This window comes from Tricharina praecox (genome assembly GCF_024521635.1).
Source record: "Tricharina praecox strain CBS 144465 chromosome Unknown BZA05scaffold_16, whole genome shotgun sequence".
Lineage (NCBI taxonomy): Eukaryota > Fungi > Ascomycota > Pezizomycetes > Pezizales > Pyronemataceae > Tricharina > Tricharina praecox.
Window position 1 is genome coordinate 540,606 of NW_026250418.1, and position 17,503 is coordinate 558,108.

At 54.7% G+C, this 17,503-nt stretch overlaps 7 protein-coding genes across 7 annotated transcripts; 6 read left to right on the forward strand and 1 right to left on the reverse strand.

Moving 5' to 3' along the window:
• The first annotated feature begins 3,324 nt into the window (after positions 1-3,324).
• Positions 3,325-5,838, forward strand: BZA05DRAFT_78090 (kinase-like domain-containing protein). Its single transcript, XM_051488629.1, has 7 exons — positions 3,325-3,469; positions 3,792-3,914; positions 3,988-4,114; positions 4,180-4,384; positions 4,441-4,596; positions 4,677-5,131; positions 5,186-5,838. The coding sequence occupies exons 1-7, from the start codon at positions 3,427-3,429 to the stop codon at positions 5,670-5,672; spliced, it is 1,596 nt and encodes a 531-aa protein (XP_051338466.1). The 5' UTR covers positions 3,325-3,426; the 3' UTR covers positions 5,673-5,838.
• BZA05DRAFT_78084 (uncharacterized protein) lies at positions 5,835-6,399 on the forward strand. Its single transcript, XM_051488628.1, has one exon. The coding sequence runs from the start codon at positions 6,004-6,006 to the stop codon at positions 6,301-6,303; it is 300 nt and encodes a 99-aa protein (XP_051338467.1). The 5' UTR covers positions 5,835-6,003; the 3' UTR covers positions 6,304-6,399.
• Positions 6,400-8,604: 2,205 nt separating this feature from the next.
• BZA05DRAFT_339104 (glycoside hydrolase superfamily) lies at positions 8,605-10,137 on the forward strand (the record flags this gene model as incomplete). Its single annotated transcript, XM_051480919.1, has 4 exons — positions 8,605-9,518; positions 9,596-9,662; positions 9,720-9,888; positions 9,947-10,137. The coding sequence occupies 4 exons, from the start codon at positions 8,605-8,607 to the stop codon at positions 10,135-10,137; spliced, it is 1,341 nt and encodes a 446-aa protein (XP_051338468.1).
• Positions 10,138-11,089: 952 nt separating this feature from the next.
• BZA05DRAFT_401652 (uncharacterized protein) lies at positions 11,090-11,727 on the forward strand. The gene has a single exon (XM_051484009.1). It carries the CDS (start codon positions 11,269-11,271, stop codon positions 11,614-11,616), a length of 348 nt encoding a protein of 115 aa, XP_051338469.1. The 5' UTR covers positions 11,090-11,268; the 3' UTR covers positions 11,617-11,727.
• A 715-nt stretch (positions 11,728-12,442) lies between these two features.
• BZA05DRAFT_78147 (uncharacterized protein) lies at positions 12,443-13,482 on the forward strand. The gene has a single exon (XM_051488630.1). It carries the CDS (start codon positions 12,704-12,706, stop codon positions 13,388-13,390), a length of 687 nt encoding a protein of 228 aa, XP_051338470.1. The 5' UTR covers positions 12,443-12,703; the 3' UTR covers positions 13,391-13,482.
• Positions 13,483-13,583: 101 nt separating this feature from the next.
• On the forward strand, positions 13,584-15,558 carry BZA05DRAFT_426089 (ATP-utilizing phosphoenolpyruvate carboxykinase; the record flags this gene model as incomplete). The annotated part of the gene is made up of 5 exons (XM_051485991.1): positions 13,584-13,633; positions 13,723-13,798; positions 13,857-14,057; positions 14,154-14,379; positions 14,441-15,558. 5 exons carry the CDS (start codon positions 13,584-13,586, stop codon positions 15,556-15,558), a joined length of 1,671 nt encoding a protein of 556 aa, XP_051338471.1.
• Positions 15,559-16,745: 1,187 nt separating this feature from the next.
• Positions 16,746-17,136, reverse strand: BZA05DRAFT_401656 (uncharacterized protein; the record flags this gene model as incomplete). The annotated part of the gene is made up of 1 exon (XM_051484010.1): positions 16,746-17,136. A coding segment is annotated over exon 1 (247 nt), but the record flags the coding sequence as incomplete, so codon positions are not given.
• Between the last annotated feature and the right edge of the window lie 367 nt (positions 17,137-17,503).

Sequence of the window (17,503 nt, forward strand, 5' to 3'; positions counted from 1 at the left end):
TGGCATTTCCCGGAATGTTTCTCGTGCAGTACTGTGCAGTGCAGTGTAGGTAACCGAGTACTTTGTTGTGTACTTTCTATGTATGGTACTTTCTACCTGTGGGGTTGAGACATAGCCTATGTACCCATCACCCCGTCCATCGCCCCCGTCCGTCATGGGAAAGCCAAGAGTAAGCCTTAACTAAGGTCGAGGTATCCGACATCTGAGCAGTGAGCAGTGGGCAGCGAGGAGACGATCGACCGTCACCTTCCGGTATCCGGCGACTGTGGAGCGTGCGGCGTGGTGGAGGTTGGGGCATTTCACTCTTTCACTCCTTCACTCCTTCCGGTTGAATACCAAAACATCAATCGATAATAGTGGACCGTGGAGTAGCTATCAGGGCGACGCTCTCGTCAGCATATGTAGGAGTCCCGCCAAGTCATCGACATAGCTTCTTGCCGGTGCCGAATTGATAGATCGATGGATCATGACAGCATTCACTGTTCACTGTTCACTGTTCAATGTTCACTGTTCAATACTCATCGACGAGAGGGGTGCGGAATACTCCCCCAACTACCAGGTACCTACCATATGTACCAGGTATCTAGTACTAGCAGTACTAGTATTACCTACCTAGACACGGTAGACACGGTACTTTACGCGGATCAAGCTTCCACCTACCCAGCATCCACATGGCACTCACCGGGTCTGCGCCTTACGACTCGCGACTCGCGAGGTGTCGGGACTCGGGACTCGGCTTGTGGTGGTTGGCTCTGTTCAACGTTCATAGGGTATCGAGTAACTAGAGTACTAGCAGGTACCGGTACTCTACCTATCGAATGGACGGGCTCGAGGAACCACGAGAGGAACCACGGGAAGGAGAGGGAGGGCAGGGTTGCTCGTCAAAAACCGGCCAGACCTCGGAACAAAACGCCCTGACGGACTGGGCTGGTCAGTGGTCAGTGGTCAGTGGTCAGTGGTCACGACAGGATTAGCTCATGCAGAGTACGCCCACTCTCGCCCACCTCGCCCGCCGTGTGCATAACCAAGCAACCCCATAAGAAAGCACGAGTCCACCTCGTGGAAGAGGAGAAACTCGTGGCAAACCGCCCTACTCTAGAGTGTACATTCTCTAGCCCGAACCGACCCGCCATGCGAATTAGGAAATCGCTTCCTTCCTCTCAAAGTTCCAAAGAGCCCCAACCACGGACGCCGGACGGGGGTTTTATTGTTATTTTGACGCATGTAGACGATGACAACAATGGCAACAACAACGGCAATGACAGCAATGACAACAATAATAACAACAATAACAAGCACTGTAGTTACGGCCCACGGGCCCAACCGTCCCCTTTGCAGAAAGAAAAGAGGACACGGACAGGAGCCGGTGCGGATTTTCTTTCGGGGAAATACATGGAGTGGAGTACTTACTCTAGGTCCTTACCTAGAGTGCCGGTAGGTGAGGAGTCAGTGCTTAATCGTGGGGACGCGAGGTCCGGTACTTAGGCACTTCGGCATGTAGATGGTATACCTAGGTAGTACCATCATCCCTATGGGCACGTACCGTACATACCAAGTCATAGTCTAGGTATGTACAAGGCGTTCAAATCCACGTGTAAGAATTGCAACTCCATGATGGCAACTCCTGGACTCTACGGCATTATTCAGGGCATTATGTTTTCGGCCGTGTGGTTGATCTTGGGTACCTTTGCTCCGCAGTGATTTCAATTCTCAGGAGCAGCTACTAGAGCGCTAACTAGCAGCCCTGCAAGTTGTAAGTTGCAACTGTCGTCGTCGCTCCTTTTTTTCTTTCTTTTCTTTGCTTTGCCTGCTGCCTGCTGCCCCCCACCTCACAGTTGACCACACCACATGAGTCTGGTCTGCGCCGGTTGCTCGAGTTTGTTATTGTTGTTTTTGTCGTTGTTGTTGTTACTCTATTGTTGTTGTTACTCTATTGTTGTTGTTACTCTATTGTTGTTGTTACTCTATTATTGTTACTCTATTGTTGTTACTCTATTGTTGTGTGTGGTCGGCCAGAACAAGGCCACGGTCTCAGACTCTCAGTTGCCGAGGAGATGACGAGGCATCGTCCTCATGCAGCGGGCAAAGTCAGCCGTGGGCGAGCACGCAGACAGGCCAATAGAAATGGAAGCCGAGTGCGGTGAACATAGGGAGGAGTTAGATTCGGTTCGGTTTTGATTTGAGTCGAGTGCACGCAGTCGGCGTTGTGCGAGAGAGAAGTCGTTGCCCTCGAACGGTGCAGGCCACAATCGAGTCTATATACCCAAGTGGTATACTCCACACTCCACTCTATGCCCACGTCCCTTTTCCCGCATGGCAACATGGCAACAAGGCCACGCGCCAAAAAAGAAAAAAAGAACAAAAAAGAACAGAAAAAGAAAGAAAGAAAAGCCGACTTCCATGACCACCACAGTCAAAATCGAGGAAATTAATTGTCTTCAACTCCTTTGGGATGCTGCTACATACCAGACCCGACTCCCGACAAGGATCCGGAGTCAGTCGTTTCATCCTCGACAACCGCAACTCCTCTCCCAGATCGAGAGTTGTCTGAGTGAGCAAGCAGAGAACGGAAGAGAAGGAGAAAAAAAAGTGAGAAATTGAGAAAGTCTAGAGAGCGCGCGAAAAAAAGCCCAGACTCTCCTACACTCCACTCCACTCTGCACTACCTACTAGTAGTACTCTACTGCTGCTGCTGCTGCTGCTGATGCTGATGCTGCTGATGCTGCTACCACTTTGCATGCACTCCTCCCTCACCTTACCTCGCCCCAGCTTAACTCAAATCTAACGACGAAGGACGCGAACTCGAGCCACCTAGGTGCCCGCCCGCCCCCCTCGACGTCCCTACATACATACACCACCGCATACATAGAGAAGATCCGCACGTACTATAGAGAAGCTATCGCTCGCTCGTACCCGGCGCCCAGTCCATTCGTCGACACACTCACACACTCACACACTCACACACTCACACACACACATCCACTCGCCTCCAACTCGGTACTCAACAACCCTCCCCCCTTCGGCCCTTCCCGCTTGCACGTACGCACGTTCGCTCGCTCCCTCGCCTTCGAGCATCCACGTTTCTCGTCTCCATCTCCGTCTCGTCTCTCACGCATCGCCGATTCCCTCCCCCTCCCACCCTCCCCCTCATCGCCCATATCGTATCGTACCGTACCGTATCGTATCCCACGCACTCTACTATATCGGAGTCGGCTATTCCAACCCCCATTCCATTCCATTCCACGCCGCGCCGCGCCGCGCCGCGATCAGTTGCAGTAAAATAATCCCCACGTCTCATCTCTCCCACCCCCCCCCCCCCCCCCCCCCCGGCAAACGCATCCAGTCCATCGCTCTGGCTTCTTCCGCCATTCCTCCTCCCCCGCCGCCACCCAATCTCACCCGCCCGCCCAAACTACTCTCGCCAGTATGGGCAACACAAACGGGAAACCCGTAGTGTTTACCGATGAAGGTTCGTGGTCGAATCCTTACCCCCAACCCCCACATATGCGTTGCTTGCCGCCGTCTGTCCGTCTGTCTGTGTTGTTCCAATTTCGAGAGAGAGAGAGCGAGAGAGAGAGGTAGAGAGAGCGAGAATGAGAATGAGAGATAGAGAGTGTGTGGTAGAGAGGGTGTGATAGACAGAGAGAGATAGAGAGGACAGGTGGTTGCATTGTTGCGCACACATTCCCGGTATCGAGATCGTGAGCGGGCTGATACGATGGTATCACCCCCTCTGCTTGGGTGTGGAACCTGTCGTTGCTGACTCCGTGGCGTTGCGTTGTCGTGTCCAGTCAATCTCAACCACTTCCGATTATTGCGGGTCGTCGGAAAGGGCGCCTTCGGAAAGGTCCGGATCGTGGAGCGGAAAGATACAGGGTTGACGTTTGCCCTGAAGTATATCAGGAAGGATGAGGGTGAGTCGTGTGTGCTTGCCACGTGCGGAGTTGTGAGTGTATGGGCGCTGAAGGAAGGTCGTTTCGCTAAAAGCTATCTTACGCGCAGTGGTGAGATCGGAGAGCGTGCGGAATATCATTCGGGAACGTCGCATGTTGGAACAGCTATGCCATCCGTTTCTGTGCAATCTGCGATACAGTTTCCAGGACATTGAATACTTGTATGTTGTGCTGGTCCGGGTCCGCGCTCGGGGGCAGCTTCGGTTTGCTGATGTGCTGCTATCAGGTACTTGGTTGTCGACTTGATGAACGGTGGAGATCTGCGGTTCCACATCTCGCGCAAGACCTTCACCGAGGAAGCTGTCAGGTTCTGGATGGCGGAGTTGGCGTGTGCGGTCCTCTACATTCATGGCCGAGGAATTGTGCATCGAGACGTCAAGCCGGACAATATTCTCCTCGATAGCGACGGTCACGTCCATCTGGCCGATTTCGTATGGCCCGGTCCTCCTCGCTTATCGGATGGGGCATCGAAGCTGATTTGACGCAGAATGTAGCTTCGGAACTCCACGCCGACCGGCCATTGACCAGCAAGTCGGGCACCCTCGCCTATCTGGCCCCAGAAGTGTATTCTGGAGCTGGATATGGCACCGCTGTGGATTGGTGGTCCCTAGGAGTTGTTTTCTACGAGTGCATATACGGAAAGGTATTATGGCAATGCTGCTGGGTGGAATTTGGGGGTGGGGGGAGGGTGAGGTGGTACCATGCTGATTTTCGAACTTGCAGAGACCGTTCATCGCAGACACCCACGAGTCACTAGGAAAAGAAATCATGAGGGCCAATCCAAGGTGGCCCGTCACCGATCCACCGGTGACGACGAAATGTATGGATGCAATACGCAAGCTTCTGGTCACCGACACCACGCAGAGAATAGGTGCCGCCGGCTGGAGCACATACACGGATCACCCCTTCTTCCGCGAACTCGATTTCGAGGCCCTCGAGAGGAAAGAGATTGAGCCCGTCTTCAAACCGTCAAGCGATAAGACCAACTTTGATGCCACATACGATCTCGAGGAGTTATTGTTAGAAGAGGCTCCGCTGGAAGCACGAGCACGGAGGCAGAAGCCCAGGGAGCGACTGAAGGAAGACGCGACTGCGCAGGAGATCCGGGAGGAGGAATTACATAAGATGATCGAGACGCTCTTTGAGCCCTTTGATTACACCACCGTTGCGTACGACAAGTTGGTCCCCTGGGGAGTCCATTGAAGAGATTGCTCACTGACATGCTACTCCAGATATGCCGGAACAGTCGATCCCACGACGGCATCCGTGGGCCCGCCACCGGATTGGGTCCGCCCATCCATCAATCCTTGCCGATCCGAAAGCCAAGATTTCTCGGGTGCCGTGTCCATCAGTGCCACACAGAAATCTGGAAAATCCATCACTAGCTCCCCGTCCTCTGGATCTCCACCATTGGATCTCGGCGAGAGGATGCCACACCGAGCACCCGCCGAACCGAGTCACAACCCCCACCACCACATTGTGAGGATTGGCACTGGCGGCAGCAGTCAGAGACACGAGTCGGCGGGTGGAGGAGTATCAGTGGTTCTGGATGAGGCTGGATCGTGGTCGTCCTTGGCGGACAAATCGACCACGGTACCAAACAAGTCGAAACCTTCGGGGATGCTTGGATTCATGAAGCGGAAGGGTCGAGCTTCGAGTCCAAAGCCACAGGAGCCGGGTGTGCTAGGCCGTGAGGGCGCTCGAGTCATCATCGCATGAAATTGCAGTCCACTGCTGTTTTCAAAAGCACCACCATTGTTGTTGATAATGAAGTTTCATATTGCTTTCGTCTGCTTGGCCATTTACGGGATTTCCTTTTTCACTATTCTTTCCTTTTTTCGTCTCCCATTTTTAATCCTGCTCTTTTATTTGGCCCGTGGTGTGCTACTTCTTCTTCTTCCAAGTACTTACTGATCGATCGACTTACTGCTACTGGGCGAGGAGGGGAACAGGAGGAGAGATAATCCGACGCAGGTGTTTACAACGAATTACGGAGTGGGGGGGGGGGACGGGGGGACGGGGAGGTGAGGTTCTACCTATTTACACAAGTATGTACTTGGGTACACGATATCTAGAAGGGGTTACAGGCGCTATATTTTATTTTTCTCCATCCATTCGCATTATCTTTTTTCTTTCCTGGCCCCTAGTTGTGTTGTGTTGTGTTTGGTTTGGTTTAAGCAGCTTTTTCCTTGCCTGCCTGCTCTGTGGTCGTCGACTTTTTTACTTTTTGATTTCGATTTCATTGTTACTGACTGACTCGACTGTATCTATGATGGACAATGGTGCGAGGTGGGAGGTGGTGGGAGGTGGTAGTGGTATGGGCAATGGAGGTGGATGTGGCTGTGGATAGGAACGTGGATAGGGATAGGACGTGTTTGTACTGATACTCTGCTACCGTATAACGTCCTGATGAACAATGGATTCAAATGATTGATTATGATTCGAGCACAAATGGCGCGCCACTGAGAGAATTGCGAATACCTTCATATGATGAAGGGTAGATTAATCTCATTGCCAACCCGCCAGGCCGGAAATCTGATGTAACAGCGGCAGGGGAAAGTCAGCGAAAAGTCGGGACGTCCAAACAGCGTTCGGATCCGAGTTGTGTGTATATCTCACCGCTCGGCGCTCACGATCTTGGTACTCGAGAGTCGAGATTAGGTTGGCTCGGCAGGTACGTACCCTATCATACAGGGTAATTATACTCGGCGGTTAAAAACGTCATCATTCCAATCCCAATTCCTTAGCCAGCCTAGCCCACCTATAATAGCCCAGCTCGCGCGGTTGGCTGGGCTGGGCTGGGGCCGCTAGGTGGTGGGTGCTGGGGTACTTAGAGTACCTTAGAGTAGATAGGGTGGGTTGGCGTGGTAACGTGTGCGAGCCCAAGCAAAGCAAAATACCAGCCTCCAGGTTGCTTGCCAACACACTTGGCTGCTGCGAGCGACCGACCGCGCGACAAGCCTCAGTCAGTTCGCCGTCAAGACTCGAGCCGCCGCCGCGCCCTATCTATCACAGTAGAGTGGAGTACGGCTTGGACGTTCTGCCTGCCTGCCTCCTTTTTATTTCGTTTTCGGGGTTCTTTCCTTTCTCTTGACTTTCCGTTGTACTGTAGTGTACAGTTGTGTACTTCTACTTCTACTTCTTCTACTTGTACTTCTACGTCTTCTACAACTTCTTATCAACCAGTGAGCAAGTCCTGCATATTGCGTTTTGCGGGGGGGGGCAAAGGTTGCATTCGAGCATTCAAGCATTCGAGAGCGCGTCGATCATCGATCATCGAATTGTACGTACCTACCTCCTACGTGCAGATTTTCTTCCGCATGGAGGCATGAATGGCGGGGCGCAGAGGTGGAATACTGTGGACTGTGGAGGGGTTGATCGCTGACTTCTCGACTTGTGTGCGGCCTCCAGATCCAGCTCAATACCCATATCCAGATCCATAACCCATCCATAACCATCTCCTCGCCCCACCGCGACCGAGCCAATGTCACCCTACACCGTCCCCTCCGGTTCCTCCGGCGAAGTCGAGCGTCCACGAGAATCACACCGCCACAGCACGCGCCGCCAAAGCACACACCGTCAAAGCCAGAGCACGCATCGCCAAAGCCAGAGCGCGCACCACTCTCGCTCGCGCTCTCGCGACCCCCGGCGCGACGACCGGCGCGAGCGGAGTCCTCGGAAGACGACGACAACAACGACTACAACGACGAGAATTGTGGCAGCGGCGGCACCGGCAGCGGCGGCGGCGAGGGCGAAAAGTGGTCACTCGCGCTCACGGTCGAGACATACGAATGCACGCGCACAGTCGCAGTCGCGCGCACACGCACACGAGTATGAGCCGCTGCAGCCGCAGCCCACGGTCCGCGCGGTGGGGAGTGAGCGCCCGACGAAGAAGAGCGGCGGGGGTGGCGGGGGCGCGGTGAGAGGGGGGGCGGCGGCGGAACCGCGGTATACGCTTGTTGATGGGGCTGGTGATGATGACGGCGAGGGGGAGGGGGAGCGGGGGAGGGGCGGGGGCAGGGGCGGGGACCGAGGGCGCGATGGGAAGCGGAAGAAGAAGCCTGTGCCTGTGCCCGCCGCGGCAGAGGGGAAGCAGAGGAGTCGCTCGCATAGGCGTGGGGGTGCCGGCGCGGCGGCGGCGCTTGTTGGGAGTGGGAGTGGGGGTAAGGGCAAGAAGAAGAAGAGGCCGATTTCGGCGGATTCCGAGGAGTCTGGCGAGGTGCCTGCGAAGAAGAAGAGGCGGTGTGGTCGCTGTTTTTGTGAGTCACTCGGTTTTCATCTGCTACTGCTGGTGGTGGTGCTGGGGGAGTGTGCGCTGACGGATGCGGATTAGGGATCATGATCCTTTTGACGGTGCTGCTGCTGGTCATTCTCATTCCGGTTGGGGTCGTCGTGGCGAAGAAGAAGAAGGATGCGAATACGGCGGACAGCGGTACTTCGAAGCTGGGAGAGGAGAGCGCAAGGCCGGATAAGAATTCGATTCCGGTATGCATGCCCCATTCATGGAGAATCACGCGGGTTTTGAGGGCGGGGGTGCTGACGGTGATGCCAGTCGGAATACAAAAACACTTACCTTGATCCATGGACCTGGCTCGATACTACGGGCTTCAACACCTCGTTCACCACCCAAACCGTCGGAGGGCTGTCGGTCATGGGACTCTACGACAGCTACGACGACACGACCCGCGCCAATGAACATGTACCGCCGTTGAACGAGCCGTTCCCTTACGGCGAACTGCCTATCCGCGGCGTCAATGTGGGTGGCTGGCTCCTAATCGAGCCGTTCATCACCCCATCGTTCTTCAAGAAGTACGCGGCAAGCCGGGGAGTCGTCGATGAGTACACGCTCAGCAAGGAGCTTGGGGCGACGGACGCGAAGCAGACGATCGAGACCCACTACAGGGACTTTGTGAACGAGGACACCTTCAAGGAAATCCGTGACGCGGGGCTGGATCACGTTCGCATTCCGTTCGGATACTGGGCTATCGAGGTTTTTGACGACGACGCGTTCCTGCCGAAGGTATCGTGGAGATACCTCCTGCGCGCGATCGAGTGGGCACGGAAGTATGGGCTCAGAGTGAAGCTCGACCTGCATAGTGTGCCGGGAGGAGCGAACGGTTGGAATCACAGCGGCAGACTCGGACGGATGGAGTGGCTCAACGGTGATCGAGGCGAGGAGTTTGGAAATCGAACACTCAAGATCCACACGCAGCTCGCGACGTTTTTCTCGCAGCCACGCTACAAGAACATCGTCACCATGTACGGCCTCGTCAACGAGCCGCGGATGATCCTCCTCGACGCAGATAAAGTGATCGCGTGGACCGAGGAAGCGTACAAGGTGGTGCGCGACAATGGCTACGAGGGGAAGATCATCTTCGGTGATGGATTCCGAGGGTTGGGCACTTGGAAGGGCGAGTTCACGGGGCTCGACGGCATGGTGCTCGACGTCCACCAATATGTCATCTTCAACACGGCGCAATTATCCCTCACCCATAGCAAGAAGATTTCCTTCGCGTGCAAGGACTGGGGCAACCAGATGGATGCAAGCATGGATACCTCCTCCGGGTGAGTGAATTCTTCGAAACAACAACGGGCTTATTCCCCTGTAATAAACGAGCGACGTCGCTAACGGACGAATATAGGTTCGGTCCGACTATCGTCGGTGAATGGGGTCAGGCCGATACGGATTGCACAGAGTACCTCAATAATGTAAGCGCTGTTCCCCCGGACCGTCGATCATTGTCCCATACTGATTTGTGCGAATAGGTCGGTGTTGGCTCTCGCTGGGAGGGAAAATTGGATGTGGATGCCAAAGCCGAGCAGATCCTCAGTCCTCAGTGCTCGACCGGCAAGAACTGCAGTTGCACGATGCCTAACGGAGATCCTGACAACTACACGGACGAGTATAGACAATTCCTCTTGATGTTCGCGGAGGGTATGTCTAGCAATTCCTCCCCCTGATTGATGGCGGACTCTGACTGATTTGTTATCAGCCCAAATGAATGCGTTCGAGCGCGGATGGGGCTGGATGTACTGGACCTGGGACACCGAGAGCTCGCCGCAGTGGTCCTACAAGAAGAGTATCGCGGCAAAGATCATGCCGCAAAAGGCGTACGAGCGCGACTTCAACTGCGACACTGACGTGCCCGACTTTGGTGTGCTGGGCCTGGCAGAGACCAATTGATGATGATCACTCTTCTTTTTTTTTCTTTTTTTCGCTCTTTCTCTTTCTGTTGCATTTTCGGCCGGGAGTTTTTTGATTTTTGGGGGGGGGGTAGGTGTCTGCTTGCTTACTTACGAACGAACACAACGAACGCGGGAGTCCACGAAGAGAGAGAGAGGGGGGTCGGGATTAATGAAGGACAGCGCAACGCAACGCACACACGGTCACGATGGGGAATATGGAAATGTGGAAACGAATCACGATGGTTACGACGGTTACGATGGACGTATAGAAAGCGAAAGCGAAAAAAATTCTTTATTGGTTGGTTGTTGGTTGTGTCTTTTTTTGTCTCTTTTGTCTTTCTTCTTTTCTTTTTCTTTTCTTTTTTCTTTTTCTGTTCCATTTGTTCCGGATTCTTTCCCAAGCAGGGAGCGATGGAGCGATGGCGCGAAGGCTATTGGTGGGATGCGTGCGGACGGCTGGGAGTTTGCCGAAAAGGCGGAGAAGTGCCGCCGCCGGCCGTTTTTGCTTTGCTCCCTTTCCTTTCCGCCCATGAGCCAGCCAGCCAGGCACAAGGCACCAGGCTTGGAGGGGGTTGGTGCGGGTTAGAGCACTCCTTAGACGAGATCCCCAGATTTTCGGCTCACTGTCGTCCTAGACAGGTAGGAGGTAGGGAGGTAGCTCAAACGGCTCTTCCGCTGCCTGCGGAGGGATGGATGGGACTGGGCTTGAATTCGGGATCTGGGACGAGTATGTACGGGCACGGGTACTCTTCTGGGCTGCTTTCCTTTCCTTCTTTCCGTACCGTAGTTACCGTACAAAGTACAAACGATGTACAAACGATGTAAAATAACGTCTGTAGATATGCCGAATATATGTATGAGGAATACTAGTGCTATACTACCGGTATACTCTACTTTATGATGGCAGTTGTAGTCTTGTAGATACTTCATTCACCTACATAGGTGTGGAGGTGGAGACATATTCATGCATATTCTACCCGACGTTCGTTTGCGAAGCCTGTTTTTTTTCTGGGAGAGCAGGGGGGACGGGACATAACGGCCAACAGTCAACGGCCATCGTGAAGTTCAGCTTCCTTACCTCCTACCGACACAACTGCCCTAACCTTGGCTGGGCTGCATGTGATGTGTGATGTGGTGGGTGTCGTGGTGGGTGTCGTGGTGGGTGCCGACGGGTTGCTTTGCCTGTCCGGTCCAGCCCGCACCTAGAGTTGAGTACCGAATGCGGATGTTCAGCACGAGACCCACCCCACCGCCTCCACCCCTCAGCTCGAGGAGAGTAGAGTTTTGGGGACGGAAGAATTCTACAACAGGACGTGGATGTGGAGAAGCAGCCAGCTGCAGTTGCATCGCATCGGATCGCAAGAAGGGAAGGGAAGGGGTGGGAGGGTGTGTACTGTGTACTACATCGAAAGCCGAGCCGATATCGTCCGGTCTTTCTCGGTCTTTCTCGGGGCGCAGCAGAAAATGGAAAAAATAAAAAGGCTCAAAATGTGAAACCGGTAGTGGTTGATAGACTGAACTGCACTGAATTGAACTGGCGGAACTGAACGAATCGAACGGACGGAACTCACGGAGCTTCTTATTCGAGCGAGAAGAGGAACGTGAGTGAGTGAGCGACACTGTGACATTGTGACACCGGAAGTTCGTGGGCACTGGGGATTCCTAATGTACTCCATGTATGCGCGGTTTTTCGGAGGAGGCGGAGGCGGCGGAGGTGAGGGTGCTGCTGCTCGGTGGATGTATGGGTGTATGGATGGATGTATGGAGAACCCATGTCCGTGGATCGCGATTCCGACATCCACCACCACATCCACCTCCACCGCTACCACCACCACCACCACCACCACCACCACCACCACCACCACCCCCAGTCTATGGCTGTAGAGTGCAGAACGGATTAATGCTATTGAAGCTTTCCCGACACATCTGCACGAGCCACCCATCTATCCACCCACCCATCCATCCATCCTCATACCCCCCCTCCCCCTCCCCCGCGCAATATCGTGAAGCTCGAGGGGCAAAGAAGTGCCTGTCTGCCTGACGGAATATCTCGTCTCAATCGCCAATCCCACTCATTCCCTTCCCCGTCCCTCTGTTTGTCTGCCACACACTGAGCTCGGGCTTGACAGGGTAGGGAAGGGGTGGGAAGGCAGTGCAGCACTGCAGCTGGCGGTTCGTTTCGTTCCGCGGTTTGTTTTCGTACGAGTACCGAAGTCCCTCGAGCGGGTTGGACTATCAGTATCTACTCTACTCTGCTCTATTCTAGGTGCTCGGTCGTATAGGGCCCTTTTCTATCTGATCTATCTTCTGGCAAGCAAGCACGCAAGCAAGGAGGGCCAAAGCCATCTCCACTATCTGCAAGCTGTGCTCCAACACCTTTTCTACAGTATCTCCTCTATCTTGTCCATCTTATCCCATCTTGTCCCATCTGTCCATCTTGCCATCTTGCCATCTCTCTCCGCTGTCCATCTGTCCAGCCCATACATCCATACTCTACCCGTATAGCTGGCCCGGCTGCCTGCAGTGCAGTGTGGGGGGCATTCGTATAGGGCCCGAGCTCAGTAATGATGCTGGCCGCGTTTTCGAGGTCCGGGGTGACGATGGCGATCAAGATCCCTCCGGCGGCTCCTGCCCTCGCCTTTGCCCCGATTCTTCCCGCACTCCGCAGTCGGTATGGGCTCGGTACGGCGGTCTGGCGAGCCTCAAGCTCTGCAAGCGCCTCGCGTCGTTGCCTCTGGTCGTCAAAGTTAATCCGGTTTCCTCCGACCGCAGCCAATGGCAGCTGTCGTAATCAACCGCGCTCGGCTGTCCCTCCTCTGCGTCCATCGCAGCAGCAGCTGCCACCCGTGTCTATGCGACTTCTGGCTTCGCAGCCGGCTGCTGTCCCTGGTCGGAATGCCTGTCACGACCGCCACCCACAGCTGGAACCCCGCCAACGGCATGGACTACAAATTGAGACCGCTGCCACCAGATTATCCCTTGTCCAGCATCGGAACCAGACGCCCGCAATACTACCTCCTACTACTGCTCCATCCTCCTCATCCTCTTCTCACTACCACTACTTCCCCAGGATTAACCCCAGCCAACGCGCGCGATTAGTCCTACAGCCTTCCGAACCCGCAGTCCCCAGTTCTCGACATCCCCAGCCCTTGCCTAATCCAGTCCCGACGTTCACGAAAATGGCTTCCGAGAATACCTCAGGTTCGTCGTCTACCCACCATATAAGGACTGCTGGCTGGCCCCGTTCCTGACATCTCTCCGAACTCACAAGACACTCCCACCATCAACATCTCTTCCATCCCCAAGCTTGTTGCAGCTGCCGTCCCCTCCTCTTCGTCCACTCAGATCCAGCGTCCCGCCCAATTCCTCAGTCGTCCCGTCAAGAACACTGGAACAGCTACCGGAACTTCCACTCCCAACTACACCAAACGCACAATGGTTTCCATGACTCCCCATTCCGTGAATCGCACCTCTCTCCACCCTCACGGTGTCCAGTACGTTCTTCTCCCAAAGGCTTTGGAGCTTCCCTGAGCTCTGCCCTAGCTTCTCCGGCAACGGGGCCATGCTAACGTCACACCAACAGGCCTACCCGTGAGCACACCGAGATCGAGGAGGAGCTCCACGAGAACGCCAACATTGACTACGACCGTGTTGCCATCGTTCGTACACCTTCAGTGTGTTGTGTTGGGAGCTCTTGGCTGACATCATTCGCTCTAGATCCAACATCCCTCTGTGGCCGCTCTTTACGAAGATGCCCTGGTTTACGAGAGCGGTTCCGCCATCACCTCTTCCGGTGCTCTGACTGCCTACTCCGGTGCGAAGACTGGACGTTCGCCGCAAGACAAGCGTATCGTCGATGAGCCTTCATCCACCGACGAGATTTGGTGGGGCCCTGTCAACAAGAAAATGAGTCCCGAGGTAAGCTCCCTTGATATTAATCCCTGGTCGGTCTAGGGGCTTTGCGCCTAGACTCGGATAACCGTCGGTCACGTGTTAATGCCGCTTGCCCCACAGGTTTGGCTCATTAACCGAGAACGTGCCGTGGATTACCTGAACACCAGGAATCGCATCTACGTCGTTGATGGTTTCGCCGGCTGGGACGAGCGTTACAGGATCAACGTCCGTGTTGTCTGCGCCCGTGCCTACCATGCCTTGTTCATGCGTAACATGCTCATCCGCCCTTCGCCCGCGGAGCTTGAGCACTTCCACCCCGACTACACGATCTACAATGCTGGTTCCTGTAAGTGGATGGAACTACTCTGCCATGATTGCATGTAGCGTGTGGCTGATCATCGTTTTAGTCCCTGCAAACAGGTTCACAACCGGTATGACCTCGTCCACTTCCGTGGCGATCAACTTCGCCGAGAAGGAGATGGTTATCCTCGGTACGGAGTACGCCGGTGAGATGAAGAAGGGTATCTTCACCGTTCTCTTCTACGAGATGCCCGTCAAGCACAATGTTCTCACCCTCCACTCGTCCGCGAACGAGGGCAAGAACGGTGACGTCACCCTCTTCTTCGGTCTGTCGGGCACTGGAAAGACCACCCTTTCGGCCGACCCCCAGCGTGCCCTGATCGGTGACGACGAGCACTGCTGGAGTGATACTGGTGTCTTCAACATCGAGGGTGGATGCTACGCCAAGTGCGTCGGTCTGTCCGCCGAGAAGGAGCCCGATATCTACAACGCCATCCGTTTCGGATCCGTTCTCGAGAACGTCGTCTTCAACCCCGAGAACCGTGAGGTCGACTACGACGATGTCACCCTGACCGAGAACACCCGTTGTGCCTACCCCATCGAGTTCATCCCCAACGTCAAGCTTCCTTGCATCTCGAGCGGCCACCCCACCAACTTGATTCTCCTGACTTGCGATGCCTCGGGTGTCCTCCCTCCCGTGTCCAAGCTCACCCCTGAGACTGTCAGCTACCACTTCATTTCCGGATACACCTCCAAGATGAGCGGAACCGAGCAGGGTGTCACCGAGCCCACCGCCACCTTCTCGGCATGCTTCGGTCAGCCCTTCTTGGCGCTGCACCCCATGCGCTACGCCGAGATGTTGTCAGAGAAGATCAAGGAGCACGGCGCCAACGCCTGGTTGGTCAACACCGGTTGGACCGGTCAGTCTGTCGCCAGCGGAGGCAAGCGTTGCCCCCTCAAGTACACTCGTGCCATCCTCGACGCCATCCACAGCGGCGAGCTCGCCAACGCCGAGTACGAGAACTACCCGATCTTCAACCTGGCCATCCCCAAGAGCTGCCCCGGTGTCCCGAGCGCCATCCTCAACCCCCGCGGTGTCTGGAAGGGAACCGTCGACAACTACACCGAGGAGGCGGCCGGTCTCGCCCGCAAGTTCCAGGAGAACTTTAAGAAGTACCAGGACGGTGTCACCAAGGAGGTCATCGCCGCCGGTCCTCAGATCTAAGTTTTTGGTTTCTTTTTGGAGGCGGGGTTGACAAAAGGCCGTTTTCCTTTTCTTTGTCTGGGATTTTCTTTTTTTTCATCTGTTTTGGGCGTATTAGAATGTGCTGCCCTGCCATGACATGGGATGTGGTAGGATTAGGTCGTTTTTTTTCTCTTTCTCTTTTATTTCCTAGCGATGGGTTTTCTGGCATTTCCTTTCTGTATGAGTTGCTATGTTTATAGTTTTCACGAAGTGTGTTCTAGGTTATGTTATGTAGTTGCATGCAACAGCTGGAATATGTGGAGGAAATTGTAGCTGGTTGAAACATTTTCACAACATTCTTCTCGCTTCATTACATGCAAATGCAAAGTGATACATATCGTGATGAGTGAAGGGGGATGCATGTGCGATGCGGGGTGCAGGTTTCTACTCTATGGTAAGTAGTCTAAAGTGATGGATCATGGGGGCAGGCTAGACATCCGAGGTTCGATGGGGATGGGGGATGGGCTGGGCTGCAGGTTTCGGTCGGGTGGACGATTGCTGTTTTGGGAGTGTAGGTTCCGGGAGGTTCTCGTTTCTCGTTTAACTACGGGATCCGGGGGGATACATATCCCATCACATCACATATGGACCTCATATGTATGCAAGCTGAGATGAGGACGAGATGCGAGGAGGGGGAGGATGGCAGCAATGCGTGAGTCGTGACTAGTCGTGACGACGGGGCACTGGGCGCTGGGGCAGTCTGGGGTAGTTTATGACTTCGGGACTTCGGGAGTCCGGGAGTCCGGGATTGCCCGGCTTGTTTGGAGCTTGAACTTTGAACTTTGGCGATGCAGACAGCTACCCACGCACGTACGTAGGAGAGCCAGATGACGGCCATCTCTCTGAACTGACTGCTGGCTGCTGGCACAGGACACAGGACACAGGACAAAACTTCCGGATCATCGCTTTTTCCTCCTACGTACCTCATGCTCTATATTCCGGCCGACCGACCGTTGAGCTTCGGCTCATCGGCTCACCGTTGTCTCAGGCGAAGCTTTTTTCTTTCTTTTTTTCTTTTTCTTTCCCGAGGCACAATTTACATGCAAGAGGAGATCGGCGGTGATGAGGCGGCCCCGTTGCTCCTATGTAAGTACCTACGGTAGGTACCGGTATATAAACGACGGCCGCGCAGCAGCAGCACAGCACAGCACAGGATGTTTACCGATCAGATGAGGCTTTTTCGCGCTCCTGGGGCCCAGTGCAGGCTTGCTGCTCGTGTGTGCGTGCTTGCGTGCGTGCGGGATGTACGTGCTCTGGATAGATATAAAGTACTCACCTCAAGGGGAGGGAAGATGTTTCAGCCCTATCTACACGCCGTTGCCGTTTTATGTGCGCCAGGATGGAACTTAATAGATGTGTGAGGCAGACAGACCCGCCGTCATCGGCACCCGCTCGCTCGGATGATCTCGGAGCGAGCTTGTGAGCGCGGAGAGGTTCTTCAGCCCCCAGCACCAGCCTCAGGCTCCTACATAGGAAGCAGGGGGAAGTTACTCTGGGTAGGGGTGGCATCCATCCATCTGGCATCGGGTGCCTCCGGGTGCCTACATTGTAGAGTAGAGTACACAGAGGGAAGAGGGAAGAATGTTTTTCCCCGCTGGACTCTGGACTCTAGAGTAGTGGATGGAAGAATGCACGCGAGGGGCTTGGTGGAGCGGATGGATCGCGTGTGCTCGGGGAATGAGCGCGGCTGTGCGGGGAACGGGAGTGCTAAATGTAGGAGGGACTCCGAGTGGGTATGGACTGGTAGTCTACTATTCGCAGATAAGGCTCGACTATCATTATCGGTCACTCGCTCGCTCGCTCACCAACGATGAGTAACCAGGTGGACCTGCGATCCAGTGCGGATGTACTCTACTCTATCATAGTAGGGTTGTCCAGGAGGTTATATTGCTTTCGATGGAGAAACGTCTTCGCTTAGGTACCT

What these genes read in the sequence shown, in the direction of transcription:
- BZA05DRAFT_78090 (XM_051488629.1), top strand. Translation starts at nt 3,427, where the DNA reads ATGGGCAACACAAACGGGAAACCCGTAGTGTTTACCGATGAAG. An exon ending in GTATATCAGGAAGGATGAGG is followed by an intron (nt 3,915 to 3,987) that starts GTGAGTCGTGTG and finishes TTTCGCTAAAAG; the next exon opens with CTATCTTACGCGCAGTGGTG. An exon ending in ACGAGTGCATATACGGAAAG is followed by an intron (nt 4,597 to 4,676) that starts GTATTATGGCAA and finishes TCGAACTTGCAG; the next exon opens with AGACCGTTCATCGCAGACAC.
- BZA05DRAFT_78084 (XM_051488628.1), top strand. Translation starts at nt 6,004, where the DNA reads ATGTACTTGGGTACACGATATCTAGAAGGGGTTACAGGCGCTATATTT.
- BZA05DRAFT_401652 (XM_051484009.1), top strand. Translation starts at nt 11,269, where the DNA reads ATGTGGTGGGTGTCGTGGTGGGTGTCGTGGTGGGTGCCGACGGGTTGC.
- BZA05DRAFT_78147 (XM_051488630.1), top strand. Translation starts at nt 12,704, where the DNA reads ATGATGCTGGCCGCGTTTTCGAGGTCCGGGGTGACGATGGCGATCAAG.